At 41.4% G+C, this 18,700-nt stretch overlaps 1 protein-coding gene across 2 annotated transcripts in view; it reads right to left on the bottom strand.

Annotated features, from left to right (window-relative positions):
- Tnni3k (TNNI3 interacting kinase) overlaps positions 1-18,700 on the bottom strand; it is a 279,530-nt gene that overhangs the window by 132,642 nt on the left and 128,188 nt on the right. For both annotated transcript variants that reach the window (XM_087897462.1, XM_048453518.3), the window contains 6 exons: positions 12,306-12,392; positions 11,757-11,813; positions 10,732-10,824; positions 10,581-10,638; positions 10,282-10,476; positions 9,481-9,585 (listed from right to left, as the gene is read on the bottom strand). In XM_087897462.1, coding sequence (XP_087753588.1) covers positions 9,481-9,585; positions 10,282-10,476; positions 10,581-10,638; positions 10,732-10,824; positions 11,757-11,813; positions 12,306-12,392 — 595 coding nt within the window. The remainder of the gene's footprint in view (positions 1-9,480; positions 9,586-10,281; positions 10,477-10,580; positions 10,639-10,731; positions 10,825-11,756; positions 11,814-12,305; positions 12,393-18,700) is intronic.

Here is an 18,700-nt window from a genome sequence, read left to right as displayed (position 1 = left end):
CCACTGACCACACCCGCTGGTGGAACGGATGGCATCAGAATGACCCCTCAGATTTGAAGGGGTTTAATGTTGAACGGAAGTTACTTAATGAGGTGTTGCATAAGAGAACTATTTTTAGAACTGGTGAGTGCAGTCAAAGTTAAATGAATCATTCTAATGGGGGGGCAGGTAAGAGAGGAAGGATTTTAAGTGGCCCTCAGAGGACACTGTAGTTATCTCTGGGGTGCACAGAGAACTAACTGCTCAGACGGTGCAGTTGGGAAACCGGGAGTCAGGCTGCAAAGCTGTTCCTAGTTAGGGAAGCTTAAGCCAGATGAAACGTGCTGCAGGTACTTGTGACTTAATTGGCCTTCATAACTGGGCGGTGAGGACTGTGGTGGGTGGGGCACCCACATGAAGGCGGGGTGAGGTAGGTGGAGAACTTTCCTGTAGGTAATGGGTAGGAACTGCAGAGTCAAAAGAAAATCATGTCTCCTGTAAACCCTAAGATGACTCCCTTAGTTGAAATATATTCTTCCCTGATCTCATATCCATCCTTCCTCCCTCAACCCCATCCCAGTCCACCTAGCTTTCCCCATTCCTCCCCTACTCCGTTCTCTCTAACCCTCTCCCCTTCCAACAACCCTCCCACCCCCCATGCACCCGAGGTTACCTGGGACTCTTGTCTATTTCCAATCTCCAGGCAGATAGCTACATGATTTTCATCAGGTTCACCTTCTTATTTAGCTTCTCTAGGATCACGAATAATAGGCTCAAAGACCTTTAATTATGGTTAGAATCCACATATGAGTGAATACATACCATATTCCTCTTTTTGGGTCTGGCTTACTTCACTCAGTACAGCGTTTTCTATTTCCATCCATTTGCATGCAAAATTCAAGATGTCATTGTTTTTTACCGCTGAGCAGAACTCTAATGTGTATATGTTCCACACCTTTATTAACCATTCTTCTATTGAGGGGCACCTAGGTTGTTTCCATGTTCTGGCTATTACAAATAGTGCTGCTATGAACATAGTTGAACAAATGCTTTTATAGTATGATAGGGCATCTCTTGGGTACAGGAGACTTGATTATAAATGGGATCACAGGTCCAAGGAAATCCCCAGATTGTTCTCTGGACAGAAGAGAGAGTGCCTGAAACGGCCTAGGCCCATAACCATACTGATGAATATTTTGCTTATCACCATAGAACCTTCATCTGGCGATGGATGGAGATAGAGACAGAGACCCACATCGTAACACTGGACTTAACTCCCTAGGTCCAAACGAGAAGCAGAAGGAAAGAGAACGTGAGCAAAGACGGCAAGATCAGAGAGAACCTTCATCCCACGATGGATGGCGATACAGATGGAGACCCACATTGGAGCACCGGACTGAGCCCCGCAAGGTCCAAATGAGGAGCAGAAGGATGAAGAAAATGAAAAAGGAAATAAGGACTGCGAGGGATGCGATCATCCACTGATACAAGGGGACGGATCTAATGAGAGTTTACCAAGGCCAGTTGTACTGGGACTGAACGAGGACGCAATCCAACCAGATTCTCTGAATGTGGCTGGCCGGAGTCTTTCTGAAAAGCCATTGACAATGGCACTGGGACTTGTTTCCTCTGCATATACTGGATTTTGCAGATCCAGTCCATCTGGACACTCACCTTCCTGGACCTGAAGGGAGGCGGGAGGAACTTGAACTTCCCACAGGGCAGGAAACCCTGACTGCTCTTAGGGATGGAGAGGGAGGAGGAGAGGGAGTGGGGGGAGTGGGAGGATGGTGGGAGGAGGGGCGGAAATGGAAACTTTTATAATTTAATAAAATTACAAAAAAAAGAAAAAAAAGAAAATCATGGTTTTTCTCTGCAAGTTTCAGCAAACAATATGACATTTGCAGGAAGGTGTAGTGCCACAGTTAAGCACTGAACTCACCACAGCAAGCCAGGACTATATACCTTCAGTGTTAATGAATAAACAATACATATGTGTACATAAATATGGGTTTTAAATGCACTTGGATCCATTGCATACTGAACATCTCTAAGTTGGAAGTTTGAAATCCCTATCACCCAAGAATCCCTAAGTTTTAGACCCCGAGACTCTCACGTATGCTAATTTGGGCACTTTGTGCTTGGATTTTCAAGCAAAGACTCCTAAACTGGTAAACTCCCTGCTACTGCTCCAAACTCTGGAACAACATAAGCCTGAAATTCTTCTGTTCTACATGTAGGTGTATTCAATTATCATCAGATTCTGTGTTCTTCTACGGTCTGTGACCGTGAATATATCCATGAATTATGTCTGATATGGTAACGCTTCCTCTGTTTTGGCTGCTCGTGAAGAATACACAGTCCTTGTCTGTAATTGTTGTCGCTCGGAAATGAGGGACTACACCTCAGCATCCACAGTGTAGGCTATGAGGCTTCTCTAGAAACTGACGAGTCTTGGCAGCTCTTCTCTGGCCCACAGAACAAGGACTTACACATCTCTGATTTCTTCATGAATCCTTGATAGGATGAACAAATAACCATGTTTTATTCAGCACAATAATTTCCAAAGTCCCATATTGCAATGTTTGTGTGATCATGGATGAAGCATTGATTTTCCTCAAACCTGCCCAGCCTCAAGCTCATCCCAAGGCATTTAGAATCAGACCATTCAATGGCTGAAATCTCCAAGTCTGTCTTAAAGTCTGGGACTCCATATGATGCTCATATATTTGGGATGTATTCCTTTAAGTTCTAAACTCTTCTAGAAAACTCCTGGAGTCCATCATTTTCACACACAACCACAGCATGGCATAAGCCCTAGGTAATTTTAAACATTCAAGAAACATTTGTTATGCAGTTCAAAAGTGAAAAGGATTAGAAAAAAAAATGTTTAAGAAAACTCAAAGGCCCTCTTGTGATGACAGATTTAAATTAGCCAACCACAAACCCAGAGCTGTCAGCAGCTTCACGGATGTCCACAGGTTCCTGTGGACTTCAGAGATGTTACAGCTAAATCATGTCTTTGGTCTGTATGTAGGCATCAAAGTTCTCAAGACAGCATTGACCAATAAGTGTTAAGATGCTTCTGTATCACCACCTACTGCAAAGGGCAGGCCTGCAGACTCCATCCCTACAAATAGGGACCATGCCTGATGGATAATTAGAAAAACAATAAATCACTTTGTTTGACTGTTGTGTTTTTTTAATTGCAGTTTTACATTTTGTATTCAATTGAAAGGCAAATGCACACGTCAAGTTAAAAACAACTATTAAAATTTCTGTTTTTTCTTTGTTATTTCCTAAAATCTTCACTAATTTATTTAAATGTCATCTTCAGAATTAAAATCCATTTAGCCCTTACCAGGCTTGTCTTTTTAAATTACCTGTCACTCATCACCAAAAAGTTTTCTGCTTTTAAATTATCTGTAATTATATTACATCATATTTACTGGAATAAGGTGGCTCTCAAAATACTAGCAGAGTCCTCAGAATTACACTGAAGATTACTTAGTTTTACTTATGAAGAGAAATATTTATTAAACATGGTGCAAAGGCTTTTGTTTTGTTTCATTCTGTTTCCCTTGAGACAGGGTCTCAATATGCAGTCAAAGTTGGCCTCAAACTGTACAGCCCAGACCTCTAACATAATCCTACAGCCACCTCCTAGGACCTGAGATTATAGGCATGCATCACAATATAGAATGTAATGGAGTTCTTTTATAATCCCCTGCCTTTCCTATATAAGGCAATAAATGAGGTAATAAGAACAAGATACATATCTGTATAGTGCTCTGTAAAGCAAAGGACACAGTCAACAAGACAGAACAACAGCCTACAGAATGGCTTCACCAACCCCACATCACACAGAGGGCTGATCTCCAAACTATACAAAGAACTCAAGAAATTGGTCACCAAATGAACAAATAAAAAAAAATGGAGTACAGACCTAAACAGAAAACTCTCAACAGAGGAATCTAAAATGGCTGAAAGACACTTAAGGAAATGTTCAATAACCTTAGTTATCAGAGAAACGCAAATCAAAATAACTCTGAGATTCCATCTTACAGCTCTAAGAATGGCCAAGATCAAAAACACTGATGACAACTTATGGTGAAGAGGTTGTGGAGAAAAGAGAACACTTTTGCATTGCTGGTGGGAATATAAGCTGGTACAACCCCCTTGGATGTCAGTGTGATGATTCCTCAGAAAATTAGGAAACAACCTTCCTCAAGACTCAGTAATACCACTTTTGTGTATATATTCAAAGGATGCTCAATCATGCCACAAGGACATGTGCTCAACTATGTTCATAGCAGCATTGTTTTCCATAGCCAGAAACTGGAAATAATCTAAATACCCCTCAACAGAAGAATGGATAAGGAAAATGTGGTACATTTACACAATGGAGTACTGCACAGCAGAAAAAAATAATGACATCTTTAAATTTGCAGGAAAATGGATGGAGCTAGAAAACATTATTTTGCGTGAGATAACCCTGACACAGACAATTATCGCATATACTCACTCATAGGTGGTTTTTAAACATAAAGCAAAGAAAACCAGCCTACAAAACACAACCCCAGAGAACTTAGACAACAATGAGGACACTAAGAGAGACTTACATAGATCTAATCTACATGGGAAGTAGAAAAAGACAAGATCTCCTGAGTAAATTGGGAGCATGAGGACCTTGGGGGAAGGTTGAAGGGGAAAGGGGAGAGGCAGGGAGAGGAGCAGAGAAAAATGTAGAGCTCAATAAAAATCAATAAAAAAAGTATAGAAAATGTATACATCTATCTATCTATCTATCTATCTATCTATCTATCTATCTATCTATCTATCTATCCATCATAGATACTCATATAGTATATTCCTATGGCCACAGTGAAGCCAGGTATCACTATTCAGTTCCTATGGTGCTTTAAAATGCTGCAGTAGATTTATCTGGAGAAAAAAACACCTATTTAATTGACATCTACTTGCAATGATGTCACCATTTTCTAACATTTTAGAAATATTCTTTTCCGAGAGAACAGACAAGCAAAAAGTTTTAAAACCCTTGGCTGACACTGTGGCTGTAAGCACCAACTTCATGAAATAAGTATGTAAATTGGGTTAAGGTTTAAGTTGATCCTTAAGCAACGAGAGCATTCCTGAATAAGCCTGTGAGTAGTTTAGAGATATCTAAACGCTATGGACCGCTTGCAGAAGACTGCATCTTCCCTATCGGTTTGCTAAGACAATCCCCAGAGATCCACCCACAGACCAGAGGATGTAGACCATCCTCGCTGGATTCTCCTCAGCTAATTTTAGGTTGTACCATTTCATAACTAAAGTTAATCCCAACAAATACCATCATTACCAAACATTCTCTCTCTGTCCTATGCCATGACTCTCCACTCCATTACAGTAGTGTGAAGGCTGTGCTGAGCAGACAGCTCCAGATTGGCCTCTTGCCTCAGGTCATGGCCCATACAATGGGGATAAATAATACTACAGACACCATGAGAGCATGGCTGCCTCTTAGCAGAGCCCTCCTGTGCACTGCCTTCCTGGTTCTCACGTTTACTGGAAAATAACTGCTTTGCTCATTATGTGAACCTTCTCTTTAGAATATATAGAAGACTCAAATTAATGTATAATAAAAAGCCCCAGAGAGACCTTTCTTTTTTCTTTTGTTATGTAAAAACCTCTATCTCCAATATACAAGTGTTCACTTTCTGCAGGCTGGTCAGTCATCTCCTGCACCTACCTTCCTTTACAAGAATAAAAGACATTGAGTGACTCCTCAAGACACCATCCAGAAGTCAGTATAACTAAATAAATTAAGCCTCTCTCCTTTTTTAAAACCCTCTTTTGTTTAACTACAGTGGCCTCCTTACAAATTCCCCAAGAATTTCTCTAAATATACGTTGATTGAGCAACTTCCACCCATGAATACAAGGCTGTGATCTCAGTAGGTTGGGGAGAGAGCAGGATCTCTGACCCTGAAACTCTGTGATGTCTGAAGCAATCAACACTCACATCAATCCAAAGGCAAACTGGCTTCTGAGCTCCCTCTGCCTGCTCTAGGGAGATAGTCTGAGTACTGAGGAAACACAAAGGGTGGATTCTTAGGAAAGATCCAGACCTGTTTTTCCAGTTTTGCATCCTCAGCAAGCTTTTCACTGCGCTGTGCTCTTTGACTTGCTTAAATTCTCTTGAAAGCTGCTTTCAGATCATTTTGGTACCCAATTGTCCCGCGCTACCATCTCGCCCGCAAGAACGACGCGGGACACTTAGGATTCTTCTGCAGTAAAGCTTTATGCGTCTTGAGAGGGAGAGCATAAGCTTACATGGCGGAGACCCCGAATGAGGGGAACCCAGCCCTTATAAAGGAAACAGTCCTCGCTTTTGACGTGTCACTCTTGGATTGGTCCGCTGCCCATTATCCCAGATGATGCCTCGGAAGTAGGCAGGGACGCAGCGGTAGAGAGTTACCAAGCACGTGTGCTGGGATTAAAGGCGTGTGCTACATCACCTTGAACTCACAGAGATCTGCCTGTCTCTGCTTCCCAGGCATAGGGGCCAAAGGCGTGTACTACCACGCCTTGAGGTCACAGAGGTCAATCTGCCTCTGCCGCTCAGGCATCAGGACTAAAGGCGTGTACCGCCACACCTTGGGGTCACAGAGGTCAATCTCTACCTTTGTTCCTTGAAGCAATGGAGAATGTGGTCCGGCCCTCCACACCCAATCATCTCCTACCCAAAGTGGACACTTTGGTTGCTTCCTTCATGTAAGATTTATTGTATATGTAAACAGATTGTAGTAAGTGCCATATGGTGTATGAAGCATGCGACTTTGAGTCATGTACAATGTCATATACATGCATACATATACACACACACACATACACACACACATATGTGAAAGAAATGAAAGTTTTATTGTTGTAACTGGCTGAAGATGGGTAGAATATAGTTTGCAAAAGCAGATGCAGTAGTTAGATCTATGAGTGTTTCATAAAACTTGAAGAGTTTTGGAAAATATAAGCTCTATGGTTAGATGATAAGTAAAGTAAGTTAGTTTCTATTATATAATAAATGTTTCATTTTCATATCTATCCAAGGTTTATATCTTTGGTCCTGCTAGGTAACTGATGTAACTACTTACACTTACTAACAAGAATAAACTTTGAAAATGAAGATTGCTGCTGGAGAAAATTGGCAGTCATTTCTTTTGCTCTGCTTTCAAGCAAGGTGACAGGAACAGATGATAGGAACAGAATGTGAGAGCCTCCGTGCCCAACGTCCTCAGTTAATTGTCATTTGACATTGGAATCTTTTTCCTAAATATTGTTACTAAAGCTCAAAGAATAAACATGTTTATTGGCAAAAATTTCTTGAAAAGGCAAAGAGAAAGAAATAATAACTAACAAGGAAGCCATGACTGCTAGTTTAAAATTGAGAAATGATAAGTAAGCTCTCACGCTATTTGCGGACAATATTAGACTCTCCCAAGGCTGCTTGGACCACTTTCTCTTTACTGCTTTTCATGTCGATCTTTTCTGCTCCGTATTTCCTATGACTGCTGCTCTGTCTTAACCCAGACGGCTGCAGTAACTGTCTCATCAAGTTCTTGTCTAAATCCTCGTGGAGGATCCACCAGACCCAGGTTGGTCTTTTCACAGCAAAACCCTGAGTTTGTGATGGCAGCAGAAACAACCTCGGAGCTCTTCCTCACACACAGAAGAGCACCGAATCAGTCTTCCTCGTCCAGCATGTGCTGATTTGTTTCTTCCAGGTCTATTTTTCTCTCCTTCTTTCCCAGTGTTCAGCCTTGGACCTCACACACACGCGTGCCATTTTGTACACTAAAATGGAGTGACTTATAAGTCCTATACACATGTTTAACCCTTTGACCTCTATTTGATAAGTCTCTCCCTACCCTTGGGATGCTCTTCCAAATTTATTCATCCCTCGGGAAAGAGCGATGTGTCGCCTCATCCATGGGGCTATCTTGAAATGCCTCTGAGCTGATTAACATTCTTTCTTGAATTTTATAGAAAACTTCGCTACTTGTATTTTATAGAACTTGCTGCTAAATATATTTGCCTTGCTTAAAATATATTTGGATAATCATTTTTGTCTCTGTTATGATGTGAAATCTCCTGGGAAGTTAGAGTGTAGGATGTGTGTAAGTTTCATTTTTTACACATGGAGATGCACCAAATGTAGCCTGCTGTAAGCACAGCCCATGCCCATAGTGTTGTTGATCAAGTGATTAAATAAAGTGATCCCTTAATATTTAAAAGTTTTAAAGGATATCCAGGATTTATGTGACTTGTGTTCACAGTAAAGAAGTGGGATTTGTTGGTATGGAATAGAGCAGTGATTGTCTCCTTGTTGCAAAGCAGACGGGAGGTTCTACCAATGTGGCTGTGGATCTGACACCTTAGCAGTGAGCAACGGGCAGGTGAAGGAAGTTTGCAACCCCAACATTCAATCTTCAGACAAAACTGCTCTGTTTTGTCTAGTAGCCTTGGTTTATACCAAGACCTCACTTAGAGAAATTTTTCACTGTTTAAGGAATCCTTAAAACCCCTTGGGGTCCCAGCTCTGTGAAGAACATTGATTCTATATTTGTCTCGGGCTCTATTCAACATGAAAGCCTTTTACATGGAAAGTAGGTAAGTATCCTGCTGTGGTTTGGCTGGATTTACTGGTCTCCCCCAGAACAACAAATGGCAGCACAAAGGGGCTTGTCAGTTAAGGCCCTCTCATCCTCAGCTCTGTCTGAGATGGGAACACCCTTCATAGTCACTGAGGTTACTCGCTGATCCCATCACTAGCCGAGAATTCCAATCACGTGCTTGCCTAGCAGCAGGCAGTGGCTGTCAATGTGTTTAGGAGATTTTGTCACAGTGTGTGCCCATGCAGCTCTTGGTAGTATTGGTTAGACCATACGTGTGGTCCAATCATACAACTAAGAGTTTCAGTCGATACAAGATGAATGAAGCTGCTGACAGCATAGCATGATGCACTGTTTTACGGTAAGTATTTTGTAATGAATCAAATGATAACATTACAAAATATGGTAGCCATTGTAATGTATTAAGTAAGAAAATCTTATTTACAACTTATTTGTAATTATCATTATCAAATTCCAAGCACTGTAGATAACCACAGGTACTGGGTTTCTGTCTGGTTGGCAGCCTAGAGTATTGTGTCAGTAAGGTCAGCACTTACTGACTTCTGTGAGTCACAGTTATTTTTGATGAAAACATTACCACATCCCATATCTTAACACATAGCACCATTATTTCTGGATATTCCATAGATTCAGACGGTCCCTGAGACACAGTTTCATATTTCTGTGAGACAATGACCATGGCCTATTCCCTTTCCGAGTGTGAAGAAAACTCTGATCTAAGATAAATCTAAACCATATCCTCGGCAGGCCATGTTGGGCTTCTCATTAACTATCGAGTCGTAGGTTCATCAGTTAGGAAAGCCAAGTACCTGTTCAGGTCGCGGTGTATGATTGGCTGCGTCAAGCTGTGCAGGTACTCCATGCCCTTGGCAACGTCTACAGCGATGATTAACTTAGACTGCAAGTCCAGAATTCTAGAGTAGAAAACAGATGGAATGGAGATGAGTTGGTTGAAGCCAACATTCAGCATGTCTTGCCAAACAAAGCAGAATGAGTATTATTCTCCGTAGCTCTATCTAATTTTTGATTCATTGAAGATGGAGCTAAAAACTCAGCCTGACAAATGGCCTTCTACAGTTGGGAACTGTTTAACTAGATGTCAATTCAGGCATTCATTTAAAAATAGAATACCTGATTTTCAAATTTATTTGGGTCATACAAAAATTCATGATAACAACAAATGGAATGCTCTGGAGCCACTGAGAGAAATCACTTCCTAGTTACTATCAATAGAGATCTAGAACGCGAACTCAGGTTAGACGTACACAAGAGCTTTCTTTTTTTAAACTTTTTATGATCAGCACTGCGAGCCTAGATGACTGCTTTATTCTGAGCTTCCAAACACCCAATTTGTTGTCATGTCAAGGTTAGTCTATTTATAAGCTTCCGTTAGCCACTTAAAGTCCTTGAATCTGTCACCTTTGGCTTTCTGTGAAGAAATCACTTTATTTTACTTCTTGAAATATAAGAATTATTCATAAATGATCAGCTGTGTTTAAATGCTGCACATGTTAGCACTGAGAGATGTCAGAAAGCCAGTGCCCTGGGGATGGGGCAAAGGTGCTTCTCATGCTGAGATCAAGGTGAGTAAGGACCACCAGAGCCAATACCTCTTCTGTTCATGAAGGAGGGAGAACAGGGAGCCTCCTGATATGTACTGCGTGACAATGGCAAACTGACTGGGGTCATCCAGGCAGGCTCCCACAAACTGAACCACGCAGGGGTGGTCGAGCTGACAGAGGATAGACACCTCTCGGCAAAACATATCCACGTCTGACTTGGAGCAGTAGGTGTTGGCTCGGTATCTAGAACGAGAGTGGAGACACATTCTTGTCAACAGCAGTTTTCGGGTGGCTGCCCCCTGCTCTTCTTAGCCCACGAAGCTGATCTCTTTCCTCTGCTCACTTACCGTTTAATCGCCACTATTTTATTCCTGCATCGCCCTTTATAGACTTTCCCGAAAGAACCTAAAATTGTTTAAGAGAAGTTGGTAAATGTTTGTTTGCCACGGCGAGTTAGAGATTGCTACACTGTAGCAGAGCTCTGGTTTCTTAACTTACCTGAGCCGATAATCTCGTGGAACTCAATTTCAGAGAGCTGGAGATGGAACCGGGAGGGCAATCCAGCCCTCAGGAGGAGAACGTCGGCTTTCTCTGCGAACAGTAATTGCCTTTTTACGTGGGGGCTGTGCACACGTGGACGTGAATACACAACGGGCTTGCTCGGTGCCAGGGACTTCTCCACAACCACTTCCTCCCAACTGGAATCTATCACTTGGAGAGGCTAAGACCTAAGCACATGCGGTCCCAGGGCCTGCGTTACCAGAACCATGTTCTTCCAGCTCAGACGCTCAGTCTCAGTGATCAAGGCTAAGCTTACTGCTAATCTGATCTTCAGTTAATGTGGATGGAGGGCACAGCCACTCTCCAGTGCAACTTTCTTCATAGCCTGAGAAAACCAGGCAATCCCTTCAACCTCCATCAACTTCAAACGGAAGTCAAATATCTATTGATAAACTGAACCTTTAGGGGATACCCATTAGATGGCAGGTAATAGGCATAGGAATCAATCTGAAAAATACCCCACACTAACAAGGACTTTTAAAACTACAAATTCCAAATGGTTCAATATTAAAATGTCATGAAATTGTGTTGTATACTTTCCTGGTTTAGTGACAATAATTTCAACATTCTGCATGCATTTAAAGAAGTACCTGAGTGTTTATTATTTTTGAGATCTGAAAAAATAATAATTTATTAATTTGAATCTTTTCTAAAGCAAATTTATTTCTAGTTCGTCTAACAATATTAATATTTAGAATTAATATTTTGTTAAAAATGTAAACATATAAATCATACTATGTTTGTCTGAACTTTCTTTAATACTCATGAATGCCCTGCTGTTGTTGTACCTGTGGACTAAAGAGTGTAAAGTCAAGTATAATTATGAGAAGAATGGACTACAGGTGGTACTGCTTAGACTGGTGAAGTAGTCATTGCTCACAACCAAACCCAACACGTGGTTGTCATAGTTAGGCAATAATCCCTCCCAGCAACAAAACAAGAACCCTCCCATTGATAAGTACCTTTTGTCATGCTTTTAATCTTCCCCAGGGGGGATGGGACAGACACATAGGAGCCGTCTAGAATCAAATTATACAGCAGAGTTAAAGGCAGCCATCATTTCTTTCTCCTTAATGTTCAGCATGATAAAACTGAAGCAGACAATGAAGGCAAAGGAAACCAGCTTAAGGTTCAAATCTCCTTTAGGGTAGGAAGCTGCACTGGGCATGTTAAGAAGATTCTAACTATGTTTTAGAAGACCGCAGAAGATGTGATTTGTATCTTTCCTTGTCTGAATAAATTATCAAAATGACTGTTCTCTGCTTTCCTGGGCTTCCTAGTCTTGTACAAGCTCCGTGTTCATTCAGTCCAAGAAAGGATAAGCTGGAAGGAACTACAGGTTGATGATGGTGACTATTCTTTGTGTATCCTCACCCAAATATAAACTTTCCAGAAGTGAGTCTCATCGCTTGACTACATCCTCCTTCCGCAACTCTCATGGACAGTAACACACACTTACCATTGCATTCAATATTGCACAGCAATGAAAATACTAAAGCAAAGAGGAGTACCTCCTCCAGGCTGAGAATATTCATTACACGGCAGCTCATCCTGAGGTCTTTTGTAGTGCTTCAGGAGTGTGACAATGGCATCATGTCCTTCATGGAAAGAAAACGAATGAACTTGAAATTCATCTTGTCTTATTCATCAGCTGCCCCCACCAAAACAAAACAAAACTGGAGAAGATTTGTAAACACAGGTTACTCCTCAGGAAGTCAAATAATACAGTATGGATTTAATACTTTATTCATTGAAAATAGTGTGCTGATTGCCACCTGATAGTTTACAGTGGGTAGAGGCAATACAACGCACACAGGGATCTTCCCTTCTTTGTAAGAGGACTGCAAGGTGGTTGAACAAATGACTACAGGAATTGTGAGATAGATGATAATCTCAAAGTGACCATATATTAAATGGTGTAAGACTGTGTGGTTAGAACATGATTAAATGTCTGAAACACACATAAGGTAACTGAGAGAGGGGGGCACACGCTGAGACTGGGCATGGCACTTGGTTGGCAATGCCAGTAACACAGCACTAAGATAATGGCACGGATTTGTGTGGTGGATAAAGCAAGCCACCCATAGATGCCTGTATTCCTCTTACACAGTGAGTCTGTCATTGGTAATGGCTGCTTACACTGGGGTCTTCCTATCTATCTTCCACCCAACTGTGGCTTTGTGACAGTAGTCACAGGGAACACAGAGGTAATGTCATTACCATGTCTACATCTTAAATCACAGGAAACTGCTACTGTCTCAGCTGTCAGCTTTATGCCCAGGGCTCTAAGGTGTGAGGGGCTGGGAAGCTTCTCTCTCACCCTTATCACCAATCCTGGAGTGTCACAAGGTTGAGAGACACATTCCAGATATAAGCCACCACCACTAGCATTCTGGACTTATTAAATGTGCCAACACTTATTCTTGCAAAAGATGAAAAAATGTTAAATGCTTTTTAGAGAATACCATTGATTTTCAATAGAATTAAACCTTGACAGTGTTGTATGCTTTCACTATGAAAATAATCTCCTGAAGCTAATTTGTAGGAATTAGAGGAAGACAGTCGACCTTAAAGATGTGAAATGCAATCAAACCCACTGTAAAAATGGCCAGCTTTAGAAACTGTAACACATAAATGTTTTCCTATCACAGATGCCTGACAGTTAGAATTGGCTTTGCACACAAGAGTTTACATGTAGGGAACCCACAATAGAGCTCACTTATCATGTTTTCCTGTTAAAAAAAAGCCCTGTGAATAGCAAAGTCTGTCCAAGAACACAGGATGGAGAAGTCAGCACACTTACTAACATTGGGGCATTTTCCAGAAACTAACATTCTAGAACCAGACTCCTCATAGAAAATGAACAATAATGTATACAAATAATGAAATTTCTAAGCAAATTTATGTATTAGCTCTATAGCAGTTAGCAACTAGGGTATCCTTCTTTTTTAAAAACCATCTTTAGATTTCTGTTTGTAAGCTGTGAGTTTTCCATTTTCCCAAACCACAGATACAGGCTGTGTTAAAACAATGAGGGCCAGCCCGCCCTAGTTATTATTACTTTTTTACTTGGACATATGTGACAGGGATCAGAGAAACCTCAGAGCCCGAATGATGTTAGCCAAGAGGCACATTTCTAGCGAGAGCCCAATAGGAAGGGGTAGCATATAACGTAAAATTTCTGAGTTGGGAGCAGACATGACAAGACCATGCCGTGTTCATGACGAAGGTAGGCATGTGTGAAGCAGGGCAGAGGCGGATGAGGATGGTGTCTCTGGGCAGATGAGGAGAGATAAGAGCAGTGGGTAAAGGTCCCCTAGGTCACCAGAATGTGTCACACAGAACATGAAGAGAGCACAGATGTCCAGAGTCTATGACTAACATACTATGTGGTAGCACCTGCCTGGTGACTTTCTAATGAGCTCCTTGGCGGTGCTGATGAGAGGCCTGCCCTTCATGGACCACCTGATGCAGAGCTTACAAAGACAGGATCAGTGTGGGTCATTTTTGGAACAATTCGTTCCTGTGGCTCCATGTCTTACTTTACTTAAAAAGAAAAAAAAAAAGACCAACCTGTCAGAAAAACCAAGTAGCCTACCCACAGACCACAGACCCTCTCCTGTGTCTTCTTCCTTGGACCACCATCTAAAGTCTAGTTCTCAGTGCTGTGAGCTCCCTTCCCCTCCTATAGATCCCTCGGACCATCCCCTCCCAAACTCTCTGTGCCCTCTTATCAATTGTATCCCGCACCCTCTAATTCCAGAAGGAACACCCTGTAAAAACACAAGCCACACCCGCCAGGAAACCAAGGGGGCTGCCGACTTCTGTCTCTCTGCTCCCCCAGACCAGACCAGATCCTGCAGTCCGATCCCCAGCACTGCAGCAGACTGCCAGCTACAGCCTCCCTCCCTCCTGCTTACATCTCCTGTGGAATCCACAGATCATCCCCACTGAACCTCCATCCCCTCTTGTCAAGGTATCCCAGACCCCAACGTCAGCAGGTACCCCTTGCTAACCTGAGGGCTGCTCTTCCCAGGGTACCAAGCAGGCTGAGGGTAGACCCACACTGCTCCTGCTGCTCCTGAGATCTAGTTCCCTGCGTTTCATCCTCAGTTCTGTGGCTGGGGGTCTGCTTTAGTTTCCCTTTCCTCTCTGACCCCATTCTCAAGGGATCACAAATTCTTCTCTAACCTTCCTTCCCCCAGCTCACCCAGTATCACAGGCTCCAACACCAGCATGCCCTTCCCTGGGAACACACCAGTTGAATAGGCCAGGAAAACAAGGAACACACAGTCATCACACTCTACAAAATCCAGAGAGGAACAGAAACCAAGGAACAAGACTCTCACCCAGTGAAGACAAATCCAGAAACTAGCATCTAAACCTTTAATCATTCCAAACCAAGTTGCCAAGAAGCAGCATAAAAACACAATCCACAGCAGCTAGGACAATACGTCTCCACTCTAGTCCAACTATGTTACCACAGCAGGCCTATTCCAAAATAGCTGAAGCACAAGAAAAATACCTTAAAGCAACATTTAAGAATATGATAGAGGTCCTTAGAGAGAAAATTTAACCCAGGAAAACAAAACAGTGAAGGAAATTTATAAAATTGCTTAAGAACTGAAATTAGAAGAATGGTCAATAAAGAAAGCCCAAACTGAGAGAATTGAGAAAATGAAAAATTAGGACCTCAGACTGGAACTGCAGAGGTTAGCTTCATCAGGTTATAAGAGATGGAAGAGAGAGTCTGTAGTGTAAAGATATGCTGGATACGTCAGTCAAAGAAAATGTTAAATCTAAAATGTTCCTGACACAAAGCATCAGGAAATCTGGCACACTATGAAAAGAATGAATCTAAGAATAATAAGAATTATTATTAAGAAAAAGGAGAAGAAACTCAGCTCAAAGGCTCAGAAAATATTTTTAACAAAATCATAAATAAAAATTTTCCTAACCTAAAGAAGGAGATGCCTATAAAGATATAAGGACCATACAGAAGACCAAATATATTGGACAATGAAAGACAACTTTGCCACATAATAATTGAAATATGAAACATACAGAAAAAAGAAAAAAATATTAAAAGATAAAAGGGAAAAAAGCCAAGTAACACATAAAAGCAACACCTGTCAGAATTAACACGTGACCTCTCAATGGAGATGCTAAACCCAGAAGGGCTGGGACAGATGTGCTGCAGACTCTAAGAGACAACAGATCCCAGCCCAGACTACCTTACAAGCAAAACTGTCAATCTCCATAGATGGAGAAAATAAAATATTTCATGATGAATTTAAATTAAACAATATCTGCCTATAAATCCATCACTGCAACAGGTGCTAGAAAGAAAACTACAACCTAAGGAGTTGTAAATAATTAATCTTAAGACACAAGAAAAATCAAAAGAAGTGAAGCACACACACACACACAAACACACACACACATACACACACATCCTATCACCACCACCACCACTACCACCATCACTCCCAACACCACCACCAACAAAATAGCAAGACTCAATAATCATTGATCATTGATATCTCTCAGTATATATGATTTTATTTCCCCAATAGAAAGACACAGACTAACAGAATGCATGTGAAAACAGGATCCATCTTTCTGCTGTATTGAAGAAACACACCTCTGTATCAAGGATAGACATTACCTCAGGGTGACTGGGTGAAAAAGATATCCCAGGAAAATAGACTTAAAAAGCAAGCTGGTATAACATTTTGAAAATCTAACAAAATAGACTTCCAACCAAAACTAATCAAAAAGATGTGGATAGAAACAACATACCCATTAAAGGAAAAAAATCCAAGATGACATTTCAATTATTTTTTATTATTTTTTTCACTTTACATACCAACCCCAATTTCCCTTCCCTCTCCTTCCCCCATGCCCCCACTCACCTTCCCACCTCCCATCCACTCCGCAGAGGTGTTAAGTCTTCTCTTGGAGAATCAACAAAGTCTATCATAAGAAGCTGAGGCAGGACCAAGACTTTTTCCTGTATCAAGGCTGAGAAAGGTATCCCACCACAGGGAATGAGCTCAAAAATGCCAGTTCACACACCTGAGATAAGTCCTGGTCACACTGCCAGAGATGCCCAAAACATATCAAGCCATGTAACTATCACCCACATTCAGAGAAGCTAGTTCGGTAACTTGAAGTTTCCCCCGCGGTCAGTCCGGAGACTGTGATCTCCAACTAGCTCAGGTTAGGTGTTTCCGTGGTTTTCCCCATCAGGATCTTGACTACCCTTACTCTTGTGATCCATCTTCCCTCTCTTCAACTGAACTCCAGGAGTTCAGGTCAGTGCTTAGCTATGGGTCACTGCATCTGCTTCCATCAGTTAATGGGATGTAGGTTCTGTGCTGACAATTAGGGTAGTCACTAGTCTGATTACAGGGGAAGATTTGTTTGGGCACTTTCTCCACTATTGTTGAGTTTAGCTGGGCTCATCCTTGTAGATTCCTGGGAATTTCCCTAGGATCTGGTTTCTTCATAACCCCATAATGACTCCATCTGTCAAGATATTTCTTTAATTACTCTCCCCCTCTGTCTGTTCCCCAACTCAGCCTTCTTGATCCCACATGTTACCATCCCCTATCCTCTCCCTTCTATCTGCTCCCAGTTTACCCAGGAGATCAGAACTATTTCCCTTTCCGGGGGCCCTCCATGTGTATCTCTCTTAGGGTCCTCCCCTTTACTTAGCTTCTCTGGGGTTATGGATTATAGACTGGCTATCGTTCGGTTTACATCTAATGTCCACTTATGAGTGAGCACAAACTATGTTTGTCTTTGTGGGTCTAGGTTACCTCACTCAGGATGTTTTTTTCTTGTTCCATCCATTTTCTTGCAAATGTCAAGATGCCACTGGTATTTTGTTTTGTTTTGCTTTGTGCTGTGGGAGCGCCTTCCACTGAGTAATACTCCATTGTGTAAATGTACCACATTTTCTTTATCCATTCCTATGTTGAGGGACATGCAGATTGTTTCCAGGTTCTGGCTATTACACATAATACTATGTTATGAATATAGTTCAGCAAATATCCTTGTGGTATGATTGTGCATCCTTTGAGTATATGCCCAAGAGTGGTATTGCTAGGTCTTAAGGTAGATTGAGTCTCAATTCTCTGAGAAATCACCATACTGATTTCTCAAGTGGCTGTACAAATTTGTACTACTACCAGCAATGGAGGAGTGTTCGTTCCCCTTACTCCACATCCTCTCCAGCATAAGTTGCCATCAGTGTTTTTAATTTTAGTCATTCTGATAGGTGAAAAGAAAGTATCTCAAAGTCATTTTGATTTATATTTTCATAATGGCTAAGAATATTGAGAATTCCTTAAATGTATTTCAGTCATTTAAGTTTCTTCTGTTGAGAATTCTGTTTAGATCTGTACCCCATTTCTAATTAGGTTATTTGGTTCATTGATGTCTAGTTTCTTCAGTTCTTTTTTGGAGATCAGCCTTCTGTCAGACATGGGGTTGGTGAAGATCTTTTGCCATTTTGTAGTCTGCCATTTTATCTCATTTACTATGTCCTATGTCTTACAGAAACTTCTCAGTTTTAGGAGGTCCCATTTATGTAATAATGTTCTCAGTGTCTGCTACTGGTGTTATATTTAAGAAGTAGTCTCCTGTGCTCATGTGTTCAAGTCTACTTCCCACTTTCTCTTCTATCAGGTTCAGTGTAATTGGATTTATGTTGAAGTCTTTGACCCATTTGTACTTGAGTTTTGTGCATGGGGATAGATATGGATCTATTTATATTCTTCTACATGTTAATATCCAGTTATGCCAGCACCATTTGTTGAAGATGATTTTTTCTTTTCCATTGTACAATTTTGTCTTTGTCAAAAATCAGGTGTTCATAGGTATGTGGATTACTATCAGG

Source organism: Myodes glareolus, chromosome 17, assembly GCF_982192425.1.
Source record: "Myodes glareolus chromosome 17, mMyoGla1.1, whole genome shotgun sequence".
Lineage (NCBI taxonomy): Eukaryota > Metazoa > Chordata > Mammalia > Rodentia > Cricetidae > Myodes > Myodes glareolus.
Note: the sequence above shows the minus strand (reverse complement) of the source record. Positions and strands in the feature narration are given on the sequence as shown.